The 26,759-nt window shown below is 53.0% G+C and overlaps 1 protein-coding gene across 1 annotated transcript in view; it reads left to right on the top strand.

Annotated features, from left to right (window-relative positions):
* PRR36 (proline rich 36) overlaps positions 1 to 26,759 on the top strand; it is a 40,698-nt gene that overhangs the window by 7,147 nt on the left and 6,792 nt on the right. Inside the window, exons 2-4 of the mRNA XM_054012986.1 lie at positions 19,092 to 19,611; positions 20,552 to 20,606; positions 26,131 to 26,288. Of these exons, the coding sequence (XP_053868961.1) occupies positions 19,179 to 19,611; positions 20,552 to 20,606; positions 26,131 to 26,288 (646 nt within the window). The 5' untranslated portion in view covers positions 19,092 to 19,178. The remainder of the gene's footprint in view (positions 1 to 19,091; positions 19,612 to 20,551; positions 20,607 to 26,130; positions 26,289 to 26,759) is intronic.

Genomic DNA, 26,759 nt, shown 5'->3' with positions numbered 1-26,759 from the left:
TGTCTCCTGACGCTTCAGCTGGGAGGCGGCAGCCCCTTATGGCTGCCCTGAGAGGCTGAGGCATGTTGGCTGCAGATGTCTCTTCGGGGGGACTGGGACTGGGACGTGGGGTGGGGAGTGGTGTCTTTCTGCAGGGCTTGAGTGAGGTCTGGGGTCACTGGTTGCAGGGGGGAGACCCGGGATCCGGAAGAGGTGGGGGGAGAGATATATTGTGAATGAAGAGTCCTGTGCTCAACTTCATAAACTCTAGCTAGTGGGGTGTAGTGGGTAGAGCAGGGGGGTTGGGCAGCAGGATTCCTGTGTTGTGAGGTAGCTCGCAAGCTACCACTAAGGTGCACAGGGGTGCTACAGGGATCAGGGCTGCATTGTGCTTGGTGCTGTCCATAGAACGACTATGGTCTCTGTCCCAAAGAGTTTATAAGCTGAGTCTGCAGGTGGAGACAGCAAACGGATGGGGAAGGTGGGGTGTTAGCACAAGCTTCCAGGGAAGATCTTGCTTCAGCAAGTTTCTGAAAGTACCAATTCCCTCCCCCATGTGTAGGAGCTCGACTGGCAACGTGTTAGTAACAGCAGGATTATGACTTGCTTGGAAAGTCTCTGCCAGGAAAACACTGATTCATTCAGCAGAGATCCTGACCCATTTCAAGATCCTGCGATGTCCTGGCCACATTCCAACTTGAGCAGTTTCCGTTCTGCCTCCCCAATCTTCCCCTTCCTCTCCTTTCTCCACCTGCAAATGCAATCGTCTTCACTTCCTCTCTGAAACATGGTGTTAAAAGCAGCCACAGCTGCGCTATGCCCCAGAGCTGGCTGCATCTCCAAAAGTATTTTAGGCTGGAAGGCACAGCAGAAATGGAGCTACATGCTAGAGCCAAGCTGTGTCATGGGTCCCTTTGTGAAAGCGCCGCTTGGGGTTTCACGAACAGAACCCCTGCTCTGAAACGTCTGGCCACTGAGCTGGAGGCAAATCACCCTTCTGTGGTCTGCAGCATAGGGCTTAGGACACATTGTTCTGAGTCTGTCCACTAATGGGCAGTGATGCACATGCAGATTTTTCTAGTTCATAGAAATGGAGGGTTGGAAGGAACCTCTAATGCCATCTAGTCCAGTCCCCTGTGCTGAGGCAGGGCCAAGGAAACCTGGACCGTCCCTGACAGGTGTTTGTCCAAACTCTTCTTAAAACCCTCCAGTGATGGGGACTCCACAACCTCCCTTGGTCCCCTGTTCCAATAGTTCACTTCCTAGCGGCGAGGATAGTGTTTCCTAATATCTAAGCTACATCTCTCCCTTGCTGCTTATTAAGCTGGTTTCTTCTTGCCCTTCCCTCAGTAGACTTGAAGAATAATTGATCACTGTCTTCTTTATAACAGCCCTTAATGTATTTGAATACTGTTGAGTTCTCCCCTCTCTCAGCCTTCTCTTTAAACTAAACATGTCCAGTTCTTTCAACCTTTCCTCATACAGCTTAGGTTTGCTAAAGCTTTTACAACTTTTTTTTTTTCCCAATGCTCTCCTCTGGACTGTCTCCAGTTTGTCCACATCTTTCTTAAAGCAGGACACCCAAAGTTGGACGCCGTTCTCCAGGTGAGGCCTCAGGAGTGCTGAATAGAGGGGGACAGTTACCTCCTGATTGCTGTGTGCACAGGTTCTGTGGATGAACCCCAGAATATCCGGCTTCTTCACAGCCATGTCGTTGTCAGCTTGTGTCCAATTTGTGATCCGCTCTAACCCCCAGATCCTCTTCTGCAGTACCACTGCCAGCCCATTATTTCCCAGTGTGTAACCATGCTCTTGATTCTGCTTCTCTAGGTGTAGTACTCTGCACTTGTCTTCGCTGGGTTTCACTTGCGGAAGTCAGAGCACACCAGGAATGCCCTGAGTATCCTTTCAAAAGACCCCCTACAGAACCAGAAAGTCCTAGTAGAGCATTAGCTCTACTAAAGTTAACTCCGCTTTTATAGTTCTTGTCATCAGTAGATCTCAAAGGGCTTTAAAATGGCCAGTCTCATTATCCCAACTCTACAGGTGGGGAAACTGAGGCCTAAAGGAGCATGCTGTGACATCACCAGGGTACAATCCAGACCAATGGACAGCTGTGTCCCCTCAATTCTCCAACACTGCTTCGCTGAGAGCAGCCACTCCTGGTCTGCTCACACACAGCCTCTTGCATGTGCATTGCTTCCAGTTGTACTGTGGGCTCTAGGCAGCCACTTGTGAATTATGCTGCAGGGCAACACCAGCAAACTCCCAGTCCCAGATTTCCCCCAGAAATGTGCATCTTGCACTGCCCAGCACCCTCCTTGACAATACAAGCTTGTATAAAGTCCGTCACGTTGTTAATAAAAGATATGTGCAAATCCTGTTATCCCAAATGGAGTTTTCCAAACACTCGTTTAGATAAAACAATGAAACAAATGTATTAATCACAGAAAGATTAAGTGATTACTAGTAATGAGGCATGAAAGTCAGAATTGGTTACAAGAAAATGAAAGTAAAACACAACTCATGCCTAACTTAGCTTGTTAAGTGAATTCAGTCTCTCACTGCATGCTCCAACAGTCTTACTGGCTCAGTCTTTCAGACAGGATCCTTCCCCCCCAGTCCAACGCTGTTCTTTGTTCTTCATCTCTACCCACAGCCTCAATAACACCTGAAGGGGGAGAGAGAATTTGGGGTGTTCTCTTTTTATACATTTCTCTTCTTTGAGAATCCTCTCCAGCTGAGGTTCAAGAGACAATCTGTGTGGACAGGAAACCCCCCAGTGTTCCTTTTTCAAGGTGTAGATTTTCACCCACATCCTTTTTCCTGCCAAAGAATAGCCACTTAGCCAGATGATGGTCCATTTGATTTTGTTGACACCTGGCTGTGGTATGGGCTAGCCTTTTGTCTTTGGGGAACTGTTTGTGACTGGTCTCCAGATTTGGAATATGGCTTAGTAATATCATACAGTAGACTTATAACTTTGCATACAGTGTTGCTGCACGTTTCACCAGGACAATAATAATCAGCAAATTATGAGTTTTCAAATGATACCTCACAAGGCATACTCTGTACAAGATCTATCATAGTTCTATAAAAGAGGGGTACAGACTTTCACACATGCTCAAGGTCATTCAGCAGGCCAGTGACAGAGCAAGGAATAGAACCCATGGTCTTTGGAAATTAGTTGCTCTAGGCAATACTGCTGATACAGTGTCAGAGGCATGGAGTGTGCTGGTGTCAATGGGGTCTGAGCCAAACCCTCTGCAAACTGATGTTCTGATCTATGTCTGAAGCTGGCCTGGTGACATTTAGACCTGGGAGGGGAAGAATTCTCCATCTTCAAAGAGGCAGGATTGGGAATTCCTCTTGGAGGAAGGAGGGTATTTAACACTTTCTGCTCTCCCATATATCTACATAGATGCAGATCCATCCTGACCCCAGGGGCATGGTTCTGCCCTAGGTTGGCCACCGTTGAAGGGTGAAGTGATTAATCTAGAAGTACCTACATGGGGAACAAACATTTGATACTGGGCTCTTCAATCTAGCAGGCCAAGATCTAACACGATCCAATGGCTGGAAGCTGAAGCAAGACAAGACCAATTTAGACTGGAAACTGGGTGTATGTTTCTAACTGTCAGGGCAATTAGTCATTGGAACAACTTACTGTGGGTTGTGGTGGGATTCTCCATCACTGACCATTTTGAATCCAGGCTTCACTGTACTAGGCCCTGCACAGATACAATATGATAGGGTCCCTGCCCCCAAAAGTTCACTATTCAAATAGGATGAAAGAAGTATTCTCGTCCACCTTGGCTTAAAGTGGGGAAACTGAAGCACAGAGCTGCTGTGACTTGCCCAAGGTCACCCAGTTTGAACCCTGATCTCCTGAATCCCAGTGCCTCAGCTGCGGCCCTGTCCTTTCTCTAGCTTGGTGCTGCCTTGCAAGCTCTGGATCTGCAGGGGATCTGCAGCTTTGGAGGTGGGGTGAAGAACTGGGGGTACGGCTATGCAACACTACTTAGCTTCCCCTGAAATTGGATCAGGCTCTTGGCCCGCCCCTGGCTGGCCTGGCAGAGCGCAGTCTGTGTCTGAGCTTTAAAGATGCTGATTGCTGCACCTAATGAGGAGTTAATCACTAGCAACCTCCGGCATCTTTAAACCACAGGGAGAGGGAAATAAACAAAGAGGGCAGCTGCCATCTTGAGGAGTGGGGTGGGGGGAGCTCGGGGAGCAGAATGACTGCGGCTCAGAGCTGTAAGGTAGGGCCTGGACATGCTAAGGAAGCTAGACCGATGGGCAGGGAAGCCGCCATCTCCACTTGTGGGAACTGTTCCCTGTGCACTCTGGCTGCTAGTGCATTTCCGTGCAGTAGGCATGAGCATGACCTGCAGGATGCTGGTCTCTCCATGTTTTAAAGGGGCCTGGGTGGGGGCTGCTTTACAAAGAGGGCCGGCTCCAGTGTTTTGGCCGCCCCAAGCAGCCCCCCCCCCCAAAAGCCACGATCACAATCTGCGGCGGCAATTTGGCGGGAGGTCCTTCGCTCCCAGGCGGAGTGAGGGACCGTCCGCCAAATTGTCGCCCAATACCTGGAAGCACCACCCCTCTCCGGAGCGGCCGCCCCAAGCACCTGCTTGACAAGCTGGTGCCTGGAGCCGGTCCTGTTTACAAAGCAAATTGCCAGACTCCTGAAACTGACAAAACAGAGCTCCCCGGCTGAATGTAGCTTTTGCTTCTGGCCTTTCGCTAGGTGTGAGTCCTCCTGCCACGGTGGCTCGGAAAGACGCAGCTTAGCACTTGGCACAGAGCCCCCAGGAGCTGGTCTTGATCTCAGTGTGGGCCAGTGGCTGATATCTGCCCTCTCTAATCAAACCTTGCCAGGATCTCAGTGTGGCTTATTGCTGCTTAGCTCCCTGTCGGTGGAGAAAGCAGTGGGTCTTCTGCTCTCTGGGTCCAGCTGGGGAGGGAGTGACTGGCAGACTGGGGTCTGGGGGGTTGTGGTGGGGGGGACTGTCCAGCTGGTGTAGCCTCCTCCCCACAGGCCTCTGGGTCTGATTAACTTCCTCTAAACTCAGACAGTTAATAAAGCCACCGAGCTGGTTAAGGGGCCCCATTGTTAGCCATATGGTGCCTCCCAGCACTGAGCTGGGGGGAGGAGTGGGCTAGGCTAGCAGGGTCTGGGGTCTATTGACTTGCTCCCAGCCAGGCCGTAGTGGAGTCAGATCTGTTTTCAGAGTGGGGCCAGCATAGGGCAGTGGGAAGAGGAAGAGGCCTGGAAGCTGGGACTCCTTGGTCCTACACCCTGCTCTGGAAGGGGAGGGGGGTCTATTGGCTAGATCATGGGGGAAGGGGGCACGGCTGGGAGTCAGGACTCTGGGGTTCTGAATGTGGTTTGGCCACTGCTCCTGCTGTAGGGCCTTGGGCCAGGTCGCTTCATCTTTCTGTGCCTCCATTTCCCCAGCTATGGTTAAACAGGGCTCATCTCTGTTAGAGCTTTGAGATCTAGGGATGAATAGACCCTATAGACTGGAGGCTCTGCCCAGAGCACAAGGGACCTACTGCTGCTACCAGCCATAGGAGACCTGCTCTTGCTCTAGTAGCTGGAGACTGTGGGCTGGTTCTCCTGGCTTTGCAGGGGTGGCTGGGGCAGGCACTAGGCCTCTGTATTTGTCCATAATGTACCACTGGGTTGCACCCATGACCCCAGGTGCAAGGATCTGCAGCTCTGTGGGTGGGAAGGTGCCTCATGCCAGCCTGGAGGGGGCAGCAGAATTGATGCCTCTGGGGCTATTGGTCACCAGAACAGGAGCAGCTGCTGGCCATAGGAGGAGGGGGTGGGGGCAAATGCCTTCTCCCTGGAGGCAGCTCCCTGGGCACTGCACCCCATTTGGAGTTTGCGGGGGAAGTCTTGGATTCCCTCCACTAAATACTTGCAACTTCCCCAGTAGGGGCTCAACTCTGATTTCCCTTCCTGCCCCACAAGCACCACCACCGCTGGTTGCCCCAAGCGTGGGGAGTCTCCCTCAGCAGTACAGGGCCTATGACACACAGCAGAACAACTTTGCTTCCAGGTAGCACAGGGCAGTGGTGAGCAAATGGGATCATCAGACCCATGTAGGTTCCTCGGTGGCTCATATGACCGGCAGAGGTTGCTGTGACCCGTGTAGTGCACTCTCTGGGGCAGACTCCCAGGCCAGCTGTGCAGAGATGCTATGCCACCTGAACTTCTGTCTCATCCTTCCCAGCATGCTCTGGGAAGGGATGTTGCAGTTAAATCCCTCTGTGTCCTTAAGCCACCAGAAGTGCTGTTGGAGCCTTTAACTGGATTTGGGGGTAGGGATTGACAGGGTGACTAGGTCTCTGCTTGGGGCAGGGGGGATGCACTGGGGCACTAGCACACATCTGTTCTCCCCTCTGCACAAGCAGAGATCTCTGGGCATAGGGGGAGGGGAGGGCTGCTAGATCTGTGCATGGGTCAGTCTGTAGCAACATTCAGACTGAGACGTGAGCTGCTCCCGAGGAATCTCCTTTCCCTCTTTCCACCCAGCCCCTGCGGCTCTTCCTGTGGTGCTGTGAATGTGCCTCTTTCTCCCAGCGTGTGTGTGTGTGTATAGACAGATTGTGGTTCATGAGCTCTCCCACCCCACTGCGTCGTGGCTGCTCGCAACTTCATGGCATCAGCGAGGCGAGAACTCTCCCGCTCCTAAAGCCCAGCGCACTTGGGCTGCAGGAAATCTTCATCAGCAGTGCAGGGCCTGTGGCACACAATTGACCAGTCTTCATTGTAGCCAGTAGAGGGCAATGTTGCACATAGCCCTGTGTTGGCCTTTGCATGAGCCATGGATACAACCCCCCAGTTCCGTAGCGTGGTGGGGTCTCCGCCCGCCATGCCTTATCCTGCCCTGGAGGAGGGGGGGCTACAAACAGGAGGACCTTGCGTTCACTAGGAACAGCCTCTCTGAGTGGCTCTTGGCATCAGGCTGCTGAGCCAGCACAGAGGGCATCTGAGGCTGCTCTGTGGCTTGGGGGTGGGGTTTATGTAATGTTTAATTAGTGACAATTTGTGCCTGTGACCAGCACTGGCCTGGAGCCCTTCCCAGACTCCGCTCCTTCCTCTGACACAAAGGCAGAGGCCCCTCTCCTGAGTGGGGGTGTGTGGACCCCCCACATGCTCCATTGGGCTGACTCAGGTCCCTGTGCTGGCAGAATGGGCTCTTGGCTCTAATCTGTCACCCCGTGTGACACAGCTACATAGACTGGGGCTGCAGAGAGCCCGGTAGCAGAGAGGAAGCATAGTGCAATGGTTAGAGCGCTAGCCTGGGACTCGGAAGACCTGGCCTGACATGCCACATCTGCTATAGCCTTCGTGTGTGACCTTTGGGGGAGCCCTTTGGTGCCTCAGTTTCCCCACTAGTACAATGGGGATGATAACCCTTTACTGTAGGGGTAAATACCTTCCAGATTGAGACGCTCAGCTACTGTAGTAAAATAAATCCCCAAGCTATCTAGAGATTAAGGATTGCACTGCTTTGACTACACATCTTGTGCTTAGACAAAGCCCTAGGGTGGATGCAGTTATCTGTTTAGAGGTGCTTATACTGATAGTTATACCTGTACAGGAAGGGGAGTAAACCATGTTGGAATAATAATCCCTAGAGCTTTTCATCAGTAGGTCTCCTTTGCAAACTGCTTTGGGGTCAGTGTCACTAGACCCATTTTTCAGGTGGGGAAACTGAGGAAAGCAGAAGTGACTTGGCTGAGGTTGCCAAGTGGGGAATAGAACCCTGGACTCCGGTCCCAGTGCAGTGCTGTAGCTACTAGGCAGCACTGACTTCTTTATACCAGTATAATTGTCAACACTAGGGGTTGTACTGATATAAATGTTAAAAATCACCCAGCCTCAGCCCACATAGTTATACGAGTACAAAAACGGGATAGAGCAGGCCAAGCTCTTTTCAATGGGCAGCAGATTAGGGCAAGAGCCAGCAGTGTGTATCTACAATAATTAAAAAAGCCACCCGTGTTCGGCCTGCCGAGGCATCTCTGGGAGGGGAGGGGGGCAGAGCTCCTTCCTGGAGGTTAGAAAATATCCGAGTTCCTTGCAGTTGGCAAAGGAACCTCAGAACTCTCTTCTCCCCCTGCAGGCTACTCCTATCCCACCCCCCGTCGGCGACCGCTCAAGGGGGTTACATTTTGCTTGTAAAAAGCCTAATTCCAAGGCCCGAAGGGATCGCTGTGATTGGCTAGTCTGACTTCCTATATGCCACAGGCTGGAGAACTGCCCCCAAACCATGCCTAGAACCAGAGTCATCCCTTGGGTATGGTGAATTGGGGTGACCACCCCGGGCATTGGGCGGGGAGGTGAGGCGGGCAGGCAAGCGAGCAGGGTGAGGAGGTGAACGGGGAGGCGAGCGGCTGGGGGGGGATGAGAGGAGGAATCCCCCTACCAGAACCTCCCTCCTTCCTGCCGGCAGGTCCCGCCAATAGGCTCCTCCCCCTCCCGCTCAGTGGATCAGATGTTTTGTGGCATCAGGAGGTACTGGGGGGGAGGGGAACAAGGGTGCAGCGTGCTAGGGGGATGGGGGCAGAACTGGGCGGGGTGGTGGGGGGGCAGGGGTGGGGCCTTGGGGGAAGGTTTGGAGTGGGGGCGGGGCCAGGGGGAGCACCCCTGGCAGATTAGAAACCTGATGCCTATGTCCCAGGCCCTGTACCCCCCCTAGGGCCGGCCCTGCCTAGAGCAGAGTGTTCAGAAAAACATCCAAACTTGACTTGAAAATGGTCAGTGCTGGAGAATCCACCATGAGCCTGGTAAATTGTTCCAGGGGTTAATTACCCTCCCTGGGCAGAATCTTGTGCTTTATTTCCAGCCTGAATTGGATCCGGTTAGATCTTGCGCTGCTAGATTGAACAGCCCGTTATCACTTGTTCCCTGTGTGGGTACTTGCAGACTGTCATCAAGTCACCTCCCCCTTCTCTTAACTAAGCAGATACAGTGATTGAGTTCCTTGAGCCTAAGCCATGTTTTCTGATCCTTTAATCATTCTTCTAGCTCTTCTCGACCTCTCTGATTTGTCAATCCCCTTCATGCATTGTGCTCACCAGCACTGGATGCAGCATGCCACAATTCAATGCAACTGCACCTATATTTCCCCCTCTAGGGTCCAGGAAGGGCACCAGCTCAGTTTCAGGCTCCCGACCTGTCCTGGGTGGACATTCTCATCCCATCCCTTCTGACTGGCCTATTGCAGAATTGCCCAGCATCCTGACTAGACTGTAACCTCCTCCGCAAAAGACAGGCAGCTTAAACAGCCTTATTGTGTCTCTCTTCCCAGACAGTTAACTGCATAATTGACACAGTTAAGTCACCACTCGGCTATTTCTAAGCAAGCACGTATTCTGAAGGTAAAAGCATCAGACATGCCAGGCAGGAAGGGACTCAAAGCTAAGTCCAGTGTTCTGCGCTGAGGCAGGGCCCAGTAAACCCAGACCATCCCTGATGGGTGTTGGAGAAAATGAGTTTAAGCCAATACAAGAACCTACACGAATGCTAATAAGCTCACCAGAGAGCACTCACTCACTCCCACAGGGGCTCTGGTTGGGGATTACTCCTTCAGATCCCACACCGGGCTCTTTCTTGTGCTTACAAGCTCACCACAGCTTTAGCTCCAAACAAGCCCACAGAGTCTTATGGGGCCTCCGTAGACTAAAATCCTTCCAACACCTCCCTAAGGACTGGGGGGTGTGTGTGTGTGTGTGTGTGTGTGCTCTCCATGGACGAGAGATCCTGCCTGTTTACTGGAAGTCAGCCTGGATTCAGGCTGTCCTGTCTTTTGGTCCCTGCAGAATCCAGTTTGAACCAGTATGTGAGCCTCTCCCCAGTGGGGGTAGCTCTGGGGAGGCATTACAAGCTGAGTGAAATTGCTTCGCCCCCACCTCACTGCTCTTAGCTCCCAGAGAGCTGCGTGTGTTCTGCCTCCCCCAAGGAAGTACGGACAAACCCTCCCTGGTATTTAAACATTCGTAAGACAATGATCTTCTGACCCCCAGGGTATTACTGAATCTGTGTCACGGGGTCCCAGCAATGGTCCCACCAGTGTCAAACAGGTAAAATAACCTCTGCTTCTACTCGAGATTTCCCTGTTTATGTATCCCAGGATCTCATTAGGCCTTTTGGCCTCAACATGCTGGGAGCTCGCATTCAGCTGATGAGCTGTCCCCACCCCCAAGTCATTTTCAGTCACTGCTTCCGAGGATAGTCCCCCACCCTGTAAGGCTGGCCCTAGATGTGTTTACTTTTAGCCAGATTAAAACGCAGATTCTTTGCTTGCACCCAGTTTACCAAGCGATCGCTCTGTATCAGTGACCTGTCCTCCTCCTCACTGACCACACCTCCAATCTGTGAGTCATCAGTGATGCCTTCCCCTCCCCCCAGCTCATTGATAAAAAATTTAACTAGTGTAGGGCCAAGACACCGTTCCTGCAGCCCCCACTAGAAACACACCTGTTTGATGCTCATTTCCCATTCTCAGCTACCCTTTGAGACAATCTGTTAGCCAGCTTTTTAAAAACGAGAATATTATGAAATTGATGTGGTACGCATTCAGTGGATTGATCAGAATGACATATGATACCAAATCAAATGCCTTCCATGTTCCACCAACACTACTGCCTTCATCAACCAATCTGCTAATGTCATCAACAAAAGATATCAACTTAGTTTATGGGGAATGGATCCTGTCAAACTCATGTTGCCTGGCACTAATTACATTACCTTCCTTTAGTTCTTTATTAATCAAGTCCCATATCAGCCAATCCATTATCTTGCCTGGGATTGATGTCAGACTGACAGGCCTATAATTACTCAGGTGATCCCATTTACCCTTTTTAAATATTGGCACAACATCCGCTTTCTTCCCAGAGCTCTGAGGCTTATTGAAAATCAACGTTCACAGTCCAGTGAGCTCCTCAGCCAGCTCTTTCAAAATTCTTGGATGCAAATTATTCAGACCTGCTGATTTTTAAAATGTCTGACTTCAGTAACTGCTGTCTAACATCCTCCTGAGAGATACTAGTGGACTGGAAAGAGTGTTATCCTATGTGATGACCACATCACTTCTACTTGGGGAAACAGAACAGAAATATCTATTGGACACTTCAGCCTTTTCTGCATTATTATTCTTATTTATACTATCTGCATCTAGCAATGGACCAATACACTTGTTTAGGATACTTTTGGTTCCTAATATACTTTAAAAAAAACAAAGAAACAAAAAACACCCTCCTTATTGTCCTTAACTCTAACCATAGATTTATCCTTGCATCCCTTTGCTTCCCTTACCAGTTTTCTACAATTCCTGATTTCTTATTTATAGTTATCAACTTCCCTCTTTTTTTTTTTTTCCATTTTATATTTTTATAGCTGCCTTCTAAACTAGGTTTGTTTGTTTTTTCTCCCTAATCAATGTGGCCTTCTTCCTCTACTGTGGCTTTTTGGGGAATCTAGTAGTGTTTTACATTCCCAATTATGATTCATATTTTTCTGATTAAATTCTTCCTCCTAGCTGATTTTGGCTCAAATTGGTTTCAGCTTTCTGAAATGGCCCTCCTAAAACACCATGTGTATGTGTGTATATATATCACTGGTCTGGACTTCATTCTGCCTGCACGTTATGAATGCAATGAAATCATGATCACTCGTATCTAAGCTACCATGTAACTTTTATTTGTGTCATCAGTTTCTCTTTATTTGTCAGGACAAGGTCTAATAGAGAAGTCCCCTGGGTTGGATACAACACTGTGAGTTAGCAAAAAGAACGAGAAGTACTTGTGGCACCTTGGAGACTAACAAATTTATTTGGGCATAAGTTTTCGTGGGCTAAAACCCACTTCATCAGATGCATGCAGTGGAAAATACAGTAGGAAGGGAGGTGTGTGTGTGTGTGTGTACACACACACACACACACACACACACACACACACAACATGGAAAAATGGGGGTTGCCATACCAACTCTAACGAGACCAATTAAGGTGGGCAGGAGGAAAAAAATCTTTTGTAGTGATAATCAGAATGGCCCATTTCAAACAGTTGACAAGAAGGTGAGAGTAGGGGAAAAATTAGCACAGAGAAATAGTTTTTAGTATGTGAGTTAAGAAATTGTCATCTAGAATACTTAGACATTCCAAGGATGTTTTAGTGCTGGTAGTGTCAGACCTTGTACTATGAGGGATTGTCACACTCCAACTGGGGGAAGTGTGAATCTGAGAAGATGTCTGTTTTTAAACCTCCTCCCTTCCACCCCCAACTCAATGATCTGAGGCTGAAGGCTCAAGATTCATCTTTGCTCAGGAGCAGGGGGAAAAGTTGCTAATTTTATGTGAAATCCTAGGAGACAAGGGATAAGTAATTCCTAACCTCCTCATATCTCGAGATTTGACTTTAGGACTGGCTGGAAAATAAGAATTCCATAGTGTGGGAACATGGGAGGATTTGGGCTTTGTTTTTATTCCACATCAAAACAAAAATGACCGACTTTCCTGAAAACAGGGAAGAGGCAGGGCCTAGGATGTGGGACACCCAGCGTCAGGCCTATGCTCCGAATCAAGCAAAGCAGGTCTCCCATGTCCCAAGAGTGCCCTACCCACTGGACTATGTTTGGGGGCGGGGAAGAGTCCATCCTGGGCCTGAGAAACCTTCCCAACCAAAGTTTCATCAAACCTGATCTATTTCTGCGACACTTCAGATTGGACGAATCTGCATTTTCCAACATGTCTCCTTGGCAAAATCCCCCAACAGCTCTGACTGACCCTGCCTAGCTATGTCTAGAGCAGTGGTTTCCAAAGTGGGGTGCGCATGAGGCTCTTTGGGGGTGCGTGGCAGGAGAAGCGCTTTTTCTTTTCTTTCCTTGTCAGGCCGGAGTCCGAATGGCGCTTTTCTTTTTTTTTTTTTTTTTTTGCTTCAGCAAAAATGGTAGAGCCGGCATGGCAGAGGGTGCATGATTTTTTTTTTTAACTGATAGGGGTGCGCAATCAAAAATGTTTGGAGACCACTGGTCTAGGGGGCCCTGTCTCCATTCCAGTCTTGCGCTGAGTTCAGCACGCTGTGTAAAAACACCTGCCTTCTCTTCGCAGTGAACACAACTTAGACGCTCACAGCTGGAGAGCTAAAGGGAAGTGGCTGAATGTGGGTTTGGGGCCCTATCAGTAGAAACGGTTGGATCTTCATCACTGGTCCTAGGAACAGGAGGGGCCTGTTAGACTTGCTCAGACTGGAGATCTAGGGATGCCAACCCTCCCAGTCGGGCTGGGAGTCTCCCAGAATTGGGCTCTATCTCCCAGAGGCTACCGAAGCCAAACTGGGAGATTTTAGGTCCTAAAAGTCCAGCAGCGCAGCAGTGCTAAGGCAGGCTCACTGCCTGCCCTGGCTCTGTGCCGTTCCCGGAAGCGGCCAGAACGTCCCTGCAGCCCCTGGGGTGGGGCCAGGCACGGGTACTGACATCTGCTCACACTGGTGGGTGCTCAACCTGCCCTCTGCCCCTGGCCCGATTCTGACTCCACCCCTGCCCCGCCCCCATTCCAACCCCTTCCCCAGAGTCCTTACCCCAACTCCACCCCCTCCCTGCCCCTATGCCGACTCCTTTCCCAAATCCCTGCCCTGGCATCGCCTCCTCCCCTGAGCACGCCATGTTCCCGCTCCTCCCTCCCTCCGTCCCAGAGCTTGCTTTGGCAGTGGCAAGAGCTGGGAAGTAGGTGAAGGAGCGACGTGCTCGGGGGTGGGGCAGGGAGCTTGGCTGCAGGTGGGTGCAGAGCACCCACTAATTTTTCTCTGTGGGTGCTCCAGCCCCGGAGCACCCACAGAGTCAGCGCCTATGGGGCTAGGCCTGTCTGGGCTGCCTGCACCCTGAGCACTGACTCTACAGCTCCCATTGGTTGAGAACTATAGCCAATGGGAGCTGGGGGTGGGGTGGTGCCTGCAGGCAGGGGAAGTGTGTGGCGCCCCCCTCCCAGGGGCCACAGGGATGTGCTGGCTGCTTCCGGGAGTGGTACATACAGGGGGCGGCACACAGATCCTTTGCCCCGCTTAACTCTGGCGGCTCCCAGGTGGTGAAGCAGTGGGGCTAAGACAGGCTCGGTCCCCACAGCTCCCATTGGCTGCCGTTCCCGACCAATGGGAGCTGTGGAGTCAGTGCTCAGGGCATGGGCAGTGCACGGAGACCCCTGCACACCTGCCCCCCCCCCACCCTCAGGGACGTGCCAGCTGTTCTAGGAGTGGTGTAGGGCCAGGGCAGGTAGGGATCCTGCCTTAGCCCCGCTGCGCCGACCGAGGTAAGTGCCGTGTGGCTGGAGCCCAAACCCCCTCCTGTACCCCTGCCTCAGGCTCAGCCCAGAGCCCCCTCCCCCATTCTGAACCCCTCGGCCCCAGCCCAGAGCCTGCACCCCACCCTCCTGCTTCAGCCTTGTGAAAGAAAGTGAGGGTGGGGGAGAACGAGCAATGGGGGGAGGGGGATGGAGGGTGCGGGGACCTTGGAGAAGGGGCGGGACCTCAAGGAAGGGGTGGGGCAAGGGTGTTTGCATTTGTGATTAGACAGTTGGAGGTTTATAGTGTCCATTATCTGGTCTCCAACTGCTTCAGAGGAAAGTGTAAGAAGTGAGCCCTGCAGCAGCAGGTGTGGGGGTGACCTTACCCCTCCCCCTGCCTGCTGATCCCTACTAGTTAAATTGGGTTAAGTCCCCAAGCAGGAGTTTTAATAGCCTTCCATAATTTGTTGGCATTAATGAACTCTGGATCTTCTCACCCACTTAAATATCTGCCCCCTCTTTTGAATCTTGCCAGATTCTGGGCCAGAATGAATTCCGGTGGCCGTCTGCAGTTCCCAGGAATTTCAGTGGCGTTCGCGTGTGTTGTGATTTCTGTGCACGCCCTGCCCCCCCCCCCCCCCCCCCAATTGTTGGCTGCTTGCCTTGAAACTGATTAGCCAGTCTGGGCACCCAGATCATAAAAATTCTTGGCCTGAGGTCCTCTGTGCATGAAGTAGGGGACAGCAAGGACAGAATGAATTGAAGTAAACTCCCCTCCCATCAGTGTGGCATTCCTCTAGGGCCAGGCCAGGCTGGGCAGAAAGCTGTGGCTTTGAATCACATTCAGCTAAGTCAGGGAGCCTGCAGGGGCAGTGGAGAATGCTGGACTATACCCACGGTGCACCACTCTCCTTACTGTAGGGTTACCATACGTCCGTTTTTTCCCGGACATGTCCGGCTTTTTGGTAATCAAACCCCCGTCCGGGGGGAATTGCCAAAAAGCCGAACATGTCCGGGAAAATACCGGCCGGGCACTTCCCCGCCCGCGGCTGCTCTGCTCCTCCCCGGACTCTTCGGCTCTGTTTTAAGAGCCAAGCTGCCCGAGCGCTACCGGCTTCAGACAGCCCCCTTGCCTCCGGACCCCAGCCGCCAGCCGGGCACTTGCCCTGCCGGGTTCCAGCTGCTCTGCTCCGGCGGCTGGGGTCCGGAGGCAAGGGGGCTGCCCGAAGCTGGTAGCGCACCAGCAGCTGGGCTCTTACACAGAGCCGAAGAGTCAGGGGAGGAGCAGAGCAGCTGGAGCCCGGGAGGGGAAGTGCCCGGCCGGGGGCGCAGGGTCCGGAGGCATAGGGGCTGCCCGAAGCCCGAGCGCTACCAGCTTCACGGTTTGCCGGGCAGCTTCCAGACCCTGCGCCCCCAGCTGGGCGCTTCCCCTCCCGGGCTCCAGCTGCACTGGGGAAGCACCGGCCGGGGGCTCAGGGTCTGGAGGCTGCCTGGCAAACCGTGAAGCCGGTAGTGCTTGGGCAGCCCTTTTCGCGTGGCTGGGAGGGAGAAGGGGGAATTAGGGCAGGGACTTTGGGGAAGGGGCGGAGTTGGGGTGGGAAAGGGTGGGGGGCCAGGGCCCCGTGGAGCATCCTCTTTTTTAAATATGGTAACCCTACCTTACTGATCCAAATACACTGGTTCAAGTGGTGTCGTGTGAACGTGCGCCATTGACATTTATCCGCCTCCTGCTGAGCTAACCCGTCCAGGGGCAGCTTTTGTGCAGACAGGGTCGGGTGATGCAGGCTGTGTCTGGGCCTAAGCCACTAACATGCCTCCAAACACACTAGACAGTGCCTTGACGTGGCTTTTCAATGTCACTGAGCGAACTCTTGTGTTAACCCGACTGAGACCCACCCCTGACTCAAGACTGTCCCTGGATAACAGGGTTGCCAACATTTGCGATTTGATGACCAGGCTTTGTGACAACTGGCATTGCTTAAAACCTCAGCTAGTGGCCTCGGGTACAAATATCAGCTCTCATTTATAATTAAGCTCTACAGCAGTGGTCTCCAAAGTGGGGTGCGCAAGAGGATCCTTGGAGGTGCACGGAAGGAGGAGCGTGCTTTTTTTCTGATAGGGGTGCACGCAGGGCTGGTGCACCCCACCTTGCGCGCTGCCCCACCCCAGCCCTGCGGCAGCTCCCCATCCCAGCTCACCTCTGCTCCACCTCCTCCCCGGGCACACCGCCCCTGCTCTAATTCTCCTCCTCTCCCAGGCTTGTGGCGCCAATCAGCTGATTGGCGCTGCAAGCCTGGGAGGTGGGAGAAGTGGAGCGGTGATCACATGCTTGGGGAGGAACGCTGTTTTTAAAAAAAAAAAAAAAAAAAAAAAAAAAAAAAACTGGGGGCACCGCTTTTTGGTGCCCCCAAATTTTGGTGCCCTAGGCAACCACCTAGTTTGCCTTAATGGTAGCACCGGCCCTGCGTGCGCGATCAAAAGTTTGGAGACCACTACTCTAGATGTCACACATCTAAGCTCTTCTCTGCTGTCATGAGGGCTGCATAGGGTTGCCAGGCATCCGGTTTTTGACTGGAACGCTCAGTCAAAAAGGGACCCTGGCGGCTCCGGTCAACACCAATGAAAGTCCAGTCAGTGGCACAGCGGGGCTAAGGCAGGCTCCCTGCCCTGAGTCCACATGGCTCCCGGAACCGTCCCTCATGTCCCTGTGGCCCCTAGGTGGAGGGGCAATCAGGGAAGCTCAGCGTGCTGCTCCCGCCCACCAGAACTGGCTCCACAACTCCCATTGGCCAGGAACCACAGCCAATGGGAGGTGTGGGGGTGGCGCTTGAGGGTGTGTGGCAGTGCAAAGAGCCCCCAGCTCCTGCATGTAGAAGCCGGACACGCTAGCTGCTTCTGGGAGCTATTTGGAGTCAGGGCAGGGAGCCTGCCTTAGCCCTGCTCTGCCGCCAACTGGGAGTCGCTTGAGGTAAGCACCACCTGGCTGAAGCCTGCACCCCACCCCCATGCCCCAGATCAGAATCCCCTCCCATACCCCTGCACCCCAAACCCCTCGTCCCTGGCCCCATCTGGGAGCCTGCACTCCCTGCCCTAGCCCCGTGAAAGTGAGTGAGGGTGGGGGACAGTGAGCGATGGAGTGAGTAGGGCTGGGGCCATGGGGGAAGGGGTGTTGGGTTTTGTGCAATATAGAAAGTTGGCAACTGTAGCACTACAGGCTCAAACCAGAAGACCCAGATCCCACCTCAGATGTGTAAATTCTTAAGCTGATCTCATGATTTCTGCATACTTGGGCTTGGCAACACTGAAGAGGTCTGATATTGGCATATTTGGGGCCAACATCCCAGCATTGCACCTTTAAGCGCTAGTTTAGACAGAGCAGGAAACCCCCTGGGATTCAGGGCATGAAATACTCTATTCTCCGGAGCCTTTTCAAACTGGATCTCCCCGTTTTGGCCACCAATGACTAAGAAGCCCTGGCTGTGACCGCTCTTAGTTGGCTCATTACTGGACTGGGGCCAGCACCACTCATCTCCTGGGTGGTTATTTCCTCTTGAATGTGAGTCTGAGCTCCTGGCTGAAAGCTGTGATCGTGGAGTGCGGGTGTGCGCTGTGGAGACCAGCTGGCTGAGGGTCCACAGAGCACTGGTTAGAACTGAGCAGCCCAGGCAGCAAATAGGGAACGGGCTCCGTGCCTATAACGTAAAGATTTTTCTATTATGTAACTGCTCTTGCTCAAGTGTATTCCAGCCACTTAGTAGAATTAATAGCTCCAGAGTTTTCTTGGGAGGTAAATAATAGCTGGTAAGCACAAGGGCTTGTGAATTTCCTTGTGAGCTTTGGGGTCGGATGCTATCAGAGTTGCATCCCAGGAGATTTGGGTTCCCTTTAAATCCAAGGGGATTTAGGGACTTGAGTCCTTCTGGGAAAAATCTCCCCATCCAAGCAGGTTGGGCTAAGGTGTATTCCCAGCTAGCCATGGACTGGCTGTGTTGTTCAGGGCAAATCCCCACCCTGGCAGTGCCTCAGTTTCCCCAGCTGTGAAATAGGGATGAAGCTGGCCTGTCTTGCAGGGGCTGGGGTTTGCGGATAAATTGCATTCAATCTGTAAAATGCTCTGAGATCTCGGAGTCCAGAGCTCCAAAAGAGTAGGAACCCTTCCTTTGTGGAGGGACGGGCAGTTGAGACATCAATTTAACTTTGTATTTTAAGTGAATCTTGTGCTTAAGGCTGTAAGTCTTTCCCAATGCAGCACTACCTTCCTGAACCTTCAGGCAGCTCTGTGCCGCCTCTGCTGTTCATGGTTCTGCCTAACCATAGAGACCTGTGTGGGCTCTAGTCAGTTTCACAGCTGCTCTGCCCATGGGCACCCATGAAAGTGACCGGCACTCTCTGCTTTGTGCCCCTTGGCAAGGCTGAGCAGGAGGAGAATGTCAGGGCTGGAGCTATTCATGGGGGATGGGGGGAGGGGGAGGGTATAAGACACTCCACCAGGTCTCTTAACAGTGGGGGAGATCCCCTTTTCCTGGTGCTTGGAATGCTTCAGATGCTACTAGCCAGAGGTGGCCAGGGAAGATGGGGATCAATGGACAAAGTGCGGGGATGGGCCTTTCCCATCAGGTCTGGGGAGGTCAGGGCTTCTGACCTGGTGTGCTGTTGGGTGCTGATCTTTCAGCTCTGTCCCTGGCTAGTAGGTTTGAGCTCTGGACTAGTAGCGATTTCCCTCCCGGAGAGCAATGGGGAGGCAAAGCTTTAGTTGGTGGTGCTGCAGAGTGGGGTGGAATTAGTCCCTCTGCAATTAACATCTGTCTCTTTCAGTTCTAGCTCAGTGGCAGAAGAGGATTTGGCTGTTCTCCATCACCGCGGAGGGGGCAGACGGTTTGCCCAGCACCTGGTTGGGACAAGATGGATGGCAAAGCTACTGCCAATGAGGTCCTCCCTCCCCAGACCAATGGCATGGCAACCGCTGGGAAAGGGCCAGCAGCTGGCCAGCCTGCAGCAAAACCCAAGCCTGCCAAGAACACTGTGAGATCAGCCCCCGTCTCTGGAGCTAGGCGGCCTGTGACTGACCACGCCCGCCCGCCCATGGCCCCATGTGGTGGCTCCAAGCTGCTCAGCAATGGGGTGCCCCCGAGGGCTGAAGCCTCGCAGAGGAAGCTGCCAGCGGCAGCATCAGCACCCAAAGCTGGTGCTGCCTCTGCCAAGCCCACTCCGGCCAAAACAGTGGCCAGGAAGCCAGCAGGTGAGAGCGGGGCAAAGCCTCCGGAGAAGGCTGGGCCGGGCAAGGCCGGGCAGACGAAGGGCGTGAGGAAGACGCCGGTTCCAACCATGGCCTTGGGTATGTTCCTCGCCTTCCCGCCAACAGCAGGAAGGGTTGCCAACCCTCCAGGATTGTCTTGGTCTCCAGGACATAAAAAGTCCAATCTTTAAAGATTGTCATGTGGTGAAACCTCCAGGAATACGTCCAACCCAAATTAGCAACCTTAGTGGGTGGCACCAGGCTGGCATCCCTGAGGCCTACAGGTGCCTTAGGGCCTGTTCCTGAGCCCCTTGTCCTGAGCCAGGGTGGTTAAGGCCCCTGTGGACTGATAGCAGGGGAATCTCCCTACAGCCTAAGGGGGGGGGAGTGGCTGGAGGGGGGGGATCTCACTATGAATCTATAGTGAAGGGGGGAGGAGCGTGCTGGGCTGTGATCAGAACCCCCCGATAAAACAGCTGGCAGGACTCTGAGAGACTGGGGTGTGGGGTTGGTATTGCTGATAAGGGAGCCAGGCTGTGGCATCCTGTCTGGCTTTAGGGGCAGGGCAATGCCCTGCTATGGCACGATTGGTAAAGCACTTAGCAGGGGAGGGTCCCCTTAGTCTCCCTTCCCCCCGCCCCCCCCCCCACACACACACCCCGACCTGGCTTTGGGGGGAGCGGGATAGAACTACTGGTTTCCCCTGCACCAGTGATAGCCAGGGGGGTTGAGAGGCCCCTGCATGCAGCGAGTGTGGCAGGTCATGGTGCCTGTCCTCCCACGGCCATGGGGTCCAGCCTCTCTGCCAGAGAGGCCAGTCTTAGGAGGGGCCAAGACTGAATCCCATTCCAGGGAGGGTAGAACAACTGCATTGATGGGGAAGCTGGCGCTGCCCCCTCCTGTGTGCCCTGACTCCTTGGATCCCAGAGCTGGGACTCCCATTCCCCTGGCACTAACCTACCTGCCCAGTTGCCTCGTCAGTAATCTCCCGTCTCCTGGCGCTGAAGCTGTCAGTATCTCTCTCTCTTCCTGTTTCTAGTCCCAAAGTCGGCCTCAGTGAAGCTTGAGAAACCAGAATCGGCCAAGCCTTCCAGGTATGGTATGGAGTTGCCTGCAGCTGCACGCTGGCTGCTCCTGATTCTATGGGGATAGATGTGGGAGGGGCTGGGTAAAGAACCTGCCCCAGGATACCCAGCAGGGGGCATATGGTGGGGCTGGGAAGGCTGGCTTTTGGGGTCTGGATGAGATTTCTATGTGGGATGGCTCCTGACCAGTCAAGGTACTGCCCTTGGGACCCCCAGCCCGCTTGGAGCAAGCAGTGGCACGTGCAGGGTGTGTGTGGTACCTGATCTAATGTGCTCAGATGTAATCACACTAATAACAGCATGAGAAGGGATGGTAGCAGGAGTCACTGAAACTAGGGGAACTCCCAGAGGAAAATAGTCCCAGATCAGAGGCAGCTCCTGGGAGAGCCTGAGATGAGACGGAAACAGACTCTGTTAGACCTTTCTGAATTTTCTCTCATTAGTGAGTGGTGGGATGTTCGCTGGCAGTATGTTCCGCCACTAGATGTCCCTGAACTGCACAGTGTTCCAGGCAGGGAGTGGTCCCTGGTAAACAACGGAGACAGAAGTGGGACACAAGCTAAGTGAAGGCTTGTCTGCAGTTCAGTAAATGTCTCCTGTTGGAGATGAACTGTGGTTCTGCATATCATGAGACAAAAATATTCCAGTGGCCCTAAGGGGGGAGGAAACTTCTGGTAGTAGACGACTCTCTAATCTAGCAGCCAAAGTCCGAATGAGATCAATGAAGTTGAAGCCGGCCAAATTCTGATTAGCCATGAAGTGTGAATTTTTAGCCCTGAGAACACTGGGCCCGTTCATGTAGGGCTGTGGGAGATTCTCCATCCCTCCAAATTGAGCCTGGATGTCTTTCTACAAGAGATGCATTGGCTCAGATAGACGCGAACCTGCCTGATGCACAAAGCACCAAGTGGGTTATCTGGCCTGCGTTTATGCAGCCTAGATGGTGGTAATTGTAGCATATGGGAACAGGACAGTGTCCCTTTGGACTACTGGCTCCCATGGTGTCCAAGGTTTTGAAAGCTGTTAGAGCAGCAGGCCATAGGTGACTAGCCCTGGCATGTTGTGTTCATAGTTGGGAAACAGGCTTATCTGGGACCCAACGGTGGCTTTCTTCATGTTGTGTAACAAGCCAAAGAGATGACAAGAAATAGCTGCTGCTTTTCTCCATGGAAGGCTAAAGGAGACCGCTGTGCTCATGTGCTGCACAACACAGGAGTCCCCGGACGCAGTAGCTGTGGCTGAACTAGAGAGCGTCCTTAGAAAAACATCCAGGCTTGTTTTTTTGTTTTTTGTTTCTTTTTTTTTTAAAGAGCTCCAGTGATGGAGAAACCACCACGCCCCTTGAGAAGCTGTACCAATGGTTCATCCCCCTCACTTAAAATCCATTAACCCATTCTGGCCTAGTGGGTGGTGGGATAGACATGGTGTATCTTGATTTTTAGTGAGGCTTTTGGCACAGTCCCATGTGATCCTCTCTTATAAGCAAACTAGGGAAAGGCGGGTGTGCAACTGGTTGAAAGATGGTACTCAGAGTAGTTCCAATGGTGTGGTGTCCTGCAGTGGTTAGTTTTGGGTCTGGTACTAATCAGTATTTTCATTATTTGGATCATGGAGAGGAGGGTAAGCTTATAAAATTTGCACATGACACCAAACGGGGGGTTGCAGGCACTTTGGAGGAGAGGATTAGAGTCTGAAATGACCATGACAAATTGGAGGATTGGTCTGAATTCAACAAGATGAATTTCAGTAAAGACACATGCAAAGTGCTTCACTTAGGAAGGAAAAATCAAATGCCCAACTACAAAATGGAGAATAACTGGCTAGGTGGTCATTCTGCTGTAAAGGATCTGGGCTTATAGAGGATTACAAATTGAGTGCATCAACAATATGATGCAGTTGTAAAAAAGGCTAATATCATTCTGGTGTGTACTAACAGGAGTGTTGGAAGTAACTGTCCAGCTTTGCTCGGCACTAAGGAGGCCTCAGCTGGAGTCCTGTGTCCAGTTCTGGGCACCGCGCTTTAAGAAAGATGTGGACAAATTAGAAAGAATCCAGAGAAGAGCAACACAAATGATCAAAGGTTTAGAAAACCTGCCCTGTGTGGAAAGGTTAAAAAACTGGACGTGTTTAGTCTGAGAAAAGAAAACTGAGGGGGAACCAGACAATGGTCTTCAAATATGGGAAGGGCTGTTATAGAGAGGACTGGGATTGACTGTTCTCAATGTTCACTGGAGGTAGGAAGAGAAGTAATTACCTTAATCTGCAGCAAGGGAGATTTAGGTTAGATATTAGGAAAAGCTTAACTGTGCTGAAAATTAGATTAAAGATCTGGAACAGGCTTCCAAAGGAGGTTTGTAGAATCCATGTCACTGGAGGGTTTTAAGAGCAGGTTGGACAAACAGCTGTAAGGGATGGTCTAGATGTACTGGTCAGCCCCCTACACTGGGGCAGGGACTTGATGACTTCTTGAGCTCCCTTCCAGCCCTGTGAAAACAGGGATGGGGGGGAAGGTCAAAATGAGCAGAGAACCCTGGCCAGCACCTGCTGCTCTGTGAAGGAGCAACTCTGCCTGGAGACAGGATACCAGGGGGAGTGGAAATAGGCCCCACTGTTGCAGTGCACCTCCCTGTCCAGCTTCCTCCTGGGCTGATTCAGGGCCATCTTAGAGGATTGGGCCAAAAGAAACCTGACGAGGTTCAACAAGGACAAGTGCAGAGTCCTGCACTTAGGACGGAAGAATCCCATGCACTGCTACAGACTAGGGACTGAATGGCTAGGCAGCAGTTCTGCAGAAAAGGACCTAGGGGTTACAGTGGACAAGAAGCTGGATATGAGTCAACAGTGCGCCCTTGTTGCCAAGAAGGCTAACGGCATTTTGGGCTGTATAAGTAGGGGCATTGCCAGCAGATCGAGGGGAAGGATCACGTCCCTCGATTCGACATTGGTGAGGCCACATCTGGAGTACTGTGTCCAGTTTTGGGCCCCACACTACAAGAAGGATGTGGAAAAATTGGAAAGAGTCCAGTGGAGGGCAACAAAAATGATTAGGGGGCTGGAGCACATGACTTATGAGGAGAGGCTGAGGGAACTGGGATTGTTTAGTCTGCAGAAGAGAAGAATGAGGGGGGATTTGATAGCTGCTTTCAACTACCTGAAAGGGGGTTCCAAAGAGGATGGATCTAGACTGTTCTCAGTGGTGGCAGATGACAGAACAAGGAGTAATGGTCTCAAGCTGCAGTGGGGGAGGTCCAGGTTGGATATTAGGAAAAACCTTTTCACTCAGAGGGTGGTGAAGCACTGGAATGCGTTCCTTAGGGAGGTGGTGGAATCTCCTTCCTTAAAGGTTTTTAAGGCCTGGCTTGACAAAGCCCTGGCTGGGATGATTTAGTTGGGAATTGGTCCTGCTTTGAGCAGGGGGTTGGACTAAAACCTCCTGAGGTCCCTTCCAACCCTGATATTCTGTGATTCTCTGATTCTATGATCTTGGTCAGCCCCAGGAGGAGGTTGATGAGGGAGTCTTGCAGCTTTGTGGGCCTAGGGATGGGGGTTGGGGGAAGCTCAGTGAGACTCGAGCGGTTCTGGACTGCCAGACAGACCGGATGCCGTTCTAGTCTGGTAGCACTCTTGCATTGGTGTAAAGGGCCCCAGGTGTGACATTTAATCTGGGTTGACTGGGGTGAGTGTCTCTTTCATTGCAGTTAGTGCTGGCTGCTCAATTTCACTCTCCTGAGATGAGTCAAGCTTGTCAGTTTCACTTGAGCAGATAGTCAGTTTTGTTTCCCAGTGCACTGGTGGGGTTAGAGCAGGGGTGGGCAAACTTTTTGGCCCGAGGGCCACATCTGGGTGGGGAAATTGAATGTAGGGCTGGGGCAGGGGGTTGGGGTGCAGGAGGGAGTGCAGGGTGTGTGAGGGGGTGAGGTGTGCAGGAAGGGGCTCAGGTCAGGGGGTTGAGGTGCAGGGGGCTCAGGGAAGGGGGTTGAGGTGTGGGGTGCAGATTCCAGCTCCATGCCGCTTACCTGGAGTGGCTCCGGGATAGCAGCAGCACACATGGGGCCAGGGCAGGCTCCCTGCCTGCCTGCCCTGGCCCCGCGCCACTCCCGGAAGTGGCCAGCACCATGTTCCTGCGGCCCCTGGGGGAGAGTGGGCAGAGGGCTCCGGGCACTGCCCTTGCCTGTGGGTCCCTCCCCCGAAGCTCCCATTGGCCACGGTTCCCTGTTCCCAGCCAATGGGAGCTTGGGGGTGGGTTGGGTGGGCAGTACTCAGCGATGAGAGCAGCATGCGGAGTCCTCTGCTGCCACCCCTCCCCCAGGGGCTTCAGGGACCTGGTGCCCGCCGCTCCTGGGAGCGGCGCAGGACCCGCGGTACCACAGGGGTGGCAATCCCGGGGGCAGGATCCAAAGCCCTGACAGGCCAGATCCGGCCTGTGGGCCGTAGTTTACCCACCCCTGGGCTAGAGGGCTCTCAGCACTGCACGCGGCAGGTTAGCAGGAAACTCTGCTTTGACTGTGACTTCAAACATTCTTCACGTTTTTCTCTCTCAAACCCTGAGCCCAGCACTGCGGGGAGGCCTGGCAAGCTGCCCTTCAGTGTGGATTTGGTGGGGCTAATGGGCTGTGGTTCGGAAGGGGTTTTAGTGTAACCCTGAGCCCGATGGACTCAGCAGCTGTGTTCAGAGGTGCTGCAGCAGCGGTAGGTCCTGCCTGCTGAGGAGGCTTGCAGCTGGAAGACAAAGGGGGTGATGAGGGGCACCAGTCAGAGCTCTCCAGAGGGTGAGCCTCTACTTGCAGAACGTGGCCTCCATTCAGATCCCCTAAGCTTCCGGGCTGTGCTGGCGAAGGGCCTGGATGGCTTGGATTTGTTTGGCAGGTGACCAAGTGCCTCTAGGTGGAGAAAAGAAAGGACGGCCCAGTAGCTAGAACGCTAGCTGGGGACTCGAGACACCTGGGTTCCATTCCTAGCACCACCACCAGTCTCCCTGTGTGAGATTGAGCAAGTCACTTTGTCCCCTTTGCCTCAGTTTCCCCTCCTGGGTACATTGGAGTAACAGCAGTAAAGAAGGTGAGGTGCTCAGATGCTACAGTGACAGGAACCTCTGCTCGAGCTAGTCAGGGAGCAAGGAGTCAGCCAGTCAGAGTGGGGAATATCCGTCTCCAAGCCCTGCAGGCTGGTACTGTGCGGTCCCTTTGTGGTACAGCAGTGTGTGCACTGCGGGAGTTTGTCCTGGCATCCCCTGGGCTGTACCAGCTTGGTCCCTCTGGTGGATGGAGCGCAGGACTGGCTCTTAGGCCGCCTGGGTTCTATTCCTAGCTCTGCCATTGACTTGCTGGGTGACCTTGGGCAAGTCACTGCCCTGTCTTGTGCCTCAGTTTCCCCATCTGTAGAGTGGGGAGAACAGGGCTTCGAGCTCTGTGTGGGAGAAGTGTGTAGAAGAGCTAGGTATTCAGGGTATGACATGGACCCATCTCTATTGACTGCATGAGACAAACACATAGTGGCTTCTCTATCTCTTCACCCCTCTCTGTTCTCGTTTCAGACCCCATGCTCCAGGGACGAAGGACACCACACAGGTCTCCACCAGAGCCCTGACCAGTAACAAACCAGCCATGGCCAAACCTAAACAGATGGCGCCACCTGGTGGCCAGGCCTCAGCAGTACCACAGCAGCAGAAAAACACCGCCTCTGCAAAGAAAGGTGCAGGTGCCTCACGACTAAGCATTGGTTGGTGGCTTAGATCTGACACCAGCAAGCTACAGTGACTCCACAGTGTGGGCAGCCGGGGCATCTGAGATTGTCTGGTTGGATCCCATGGGAGGGTGCCTGGGGAAAGGAGCGAGGTGTATTCGTAGGTTGCCTGCTTTGGACACCGGGCTGCCCCGACTCTGGGCAGGAGTGGGGGTGGCCCATCTGCTGTAGCAAAGGGCAGCGTGTTGCTGCCATTCACTTGACCGGTGGTGGGACGTCTGAGGAATGAGCTCCACCCTCCACTTTATTATCCCAGTGCCCCTACATGCTGCTCAGGACTCAGCTCCTCGGAGAGTCTCTCCCCCCGCCCACCATGCTGGGGGGATGGGGACCCCAGACAGCATGGAGCAGACCCCAGGGCTCTGCGCCCAGCCCTGGGCATTAGGGATGCAGCTGGAGTGCACTGCACTTAGGGATATT

This window comes from Malaclemys terrapin, chromosome 23 (genome assembly GCF_027887155.1).
Source record: "Malaclemys terrapin pileata isolate rMalTer1 chromosome 23, rMalTer1.hap1, whole genome shotgun sequence".
NCBI classification, from domain to species: domain Eukaryota; kingdom Metazoa; phylum Chordata; order Testudines; family Emydidae; genus Malaclemys; species Malaclemys terrapin.
Note: the sequence above shows the minus strand (reverse complement) of the source record. Positions and strands in the feature narration are given on the sequence as shown.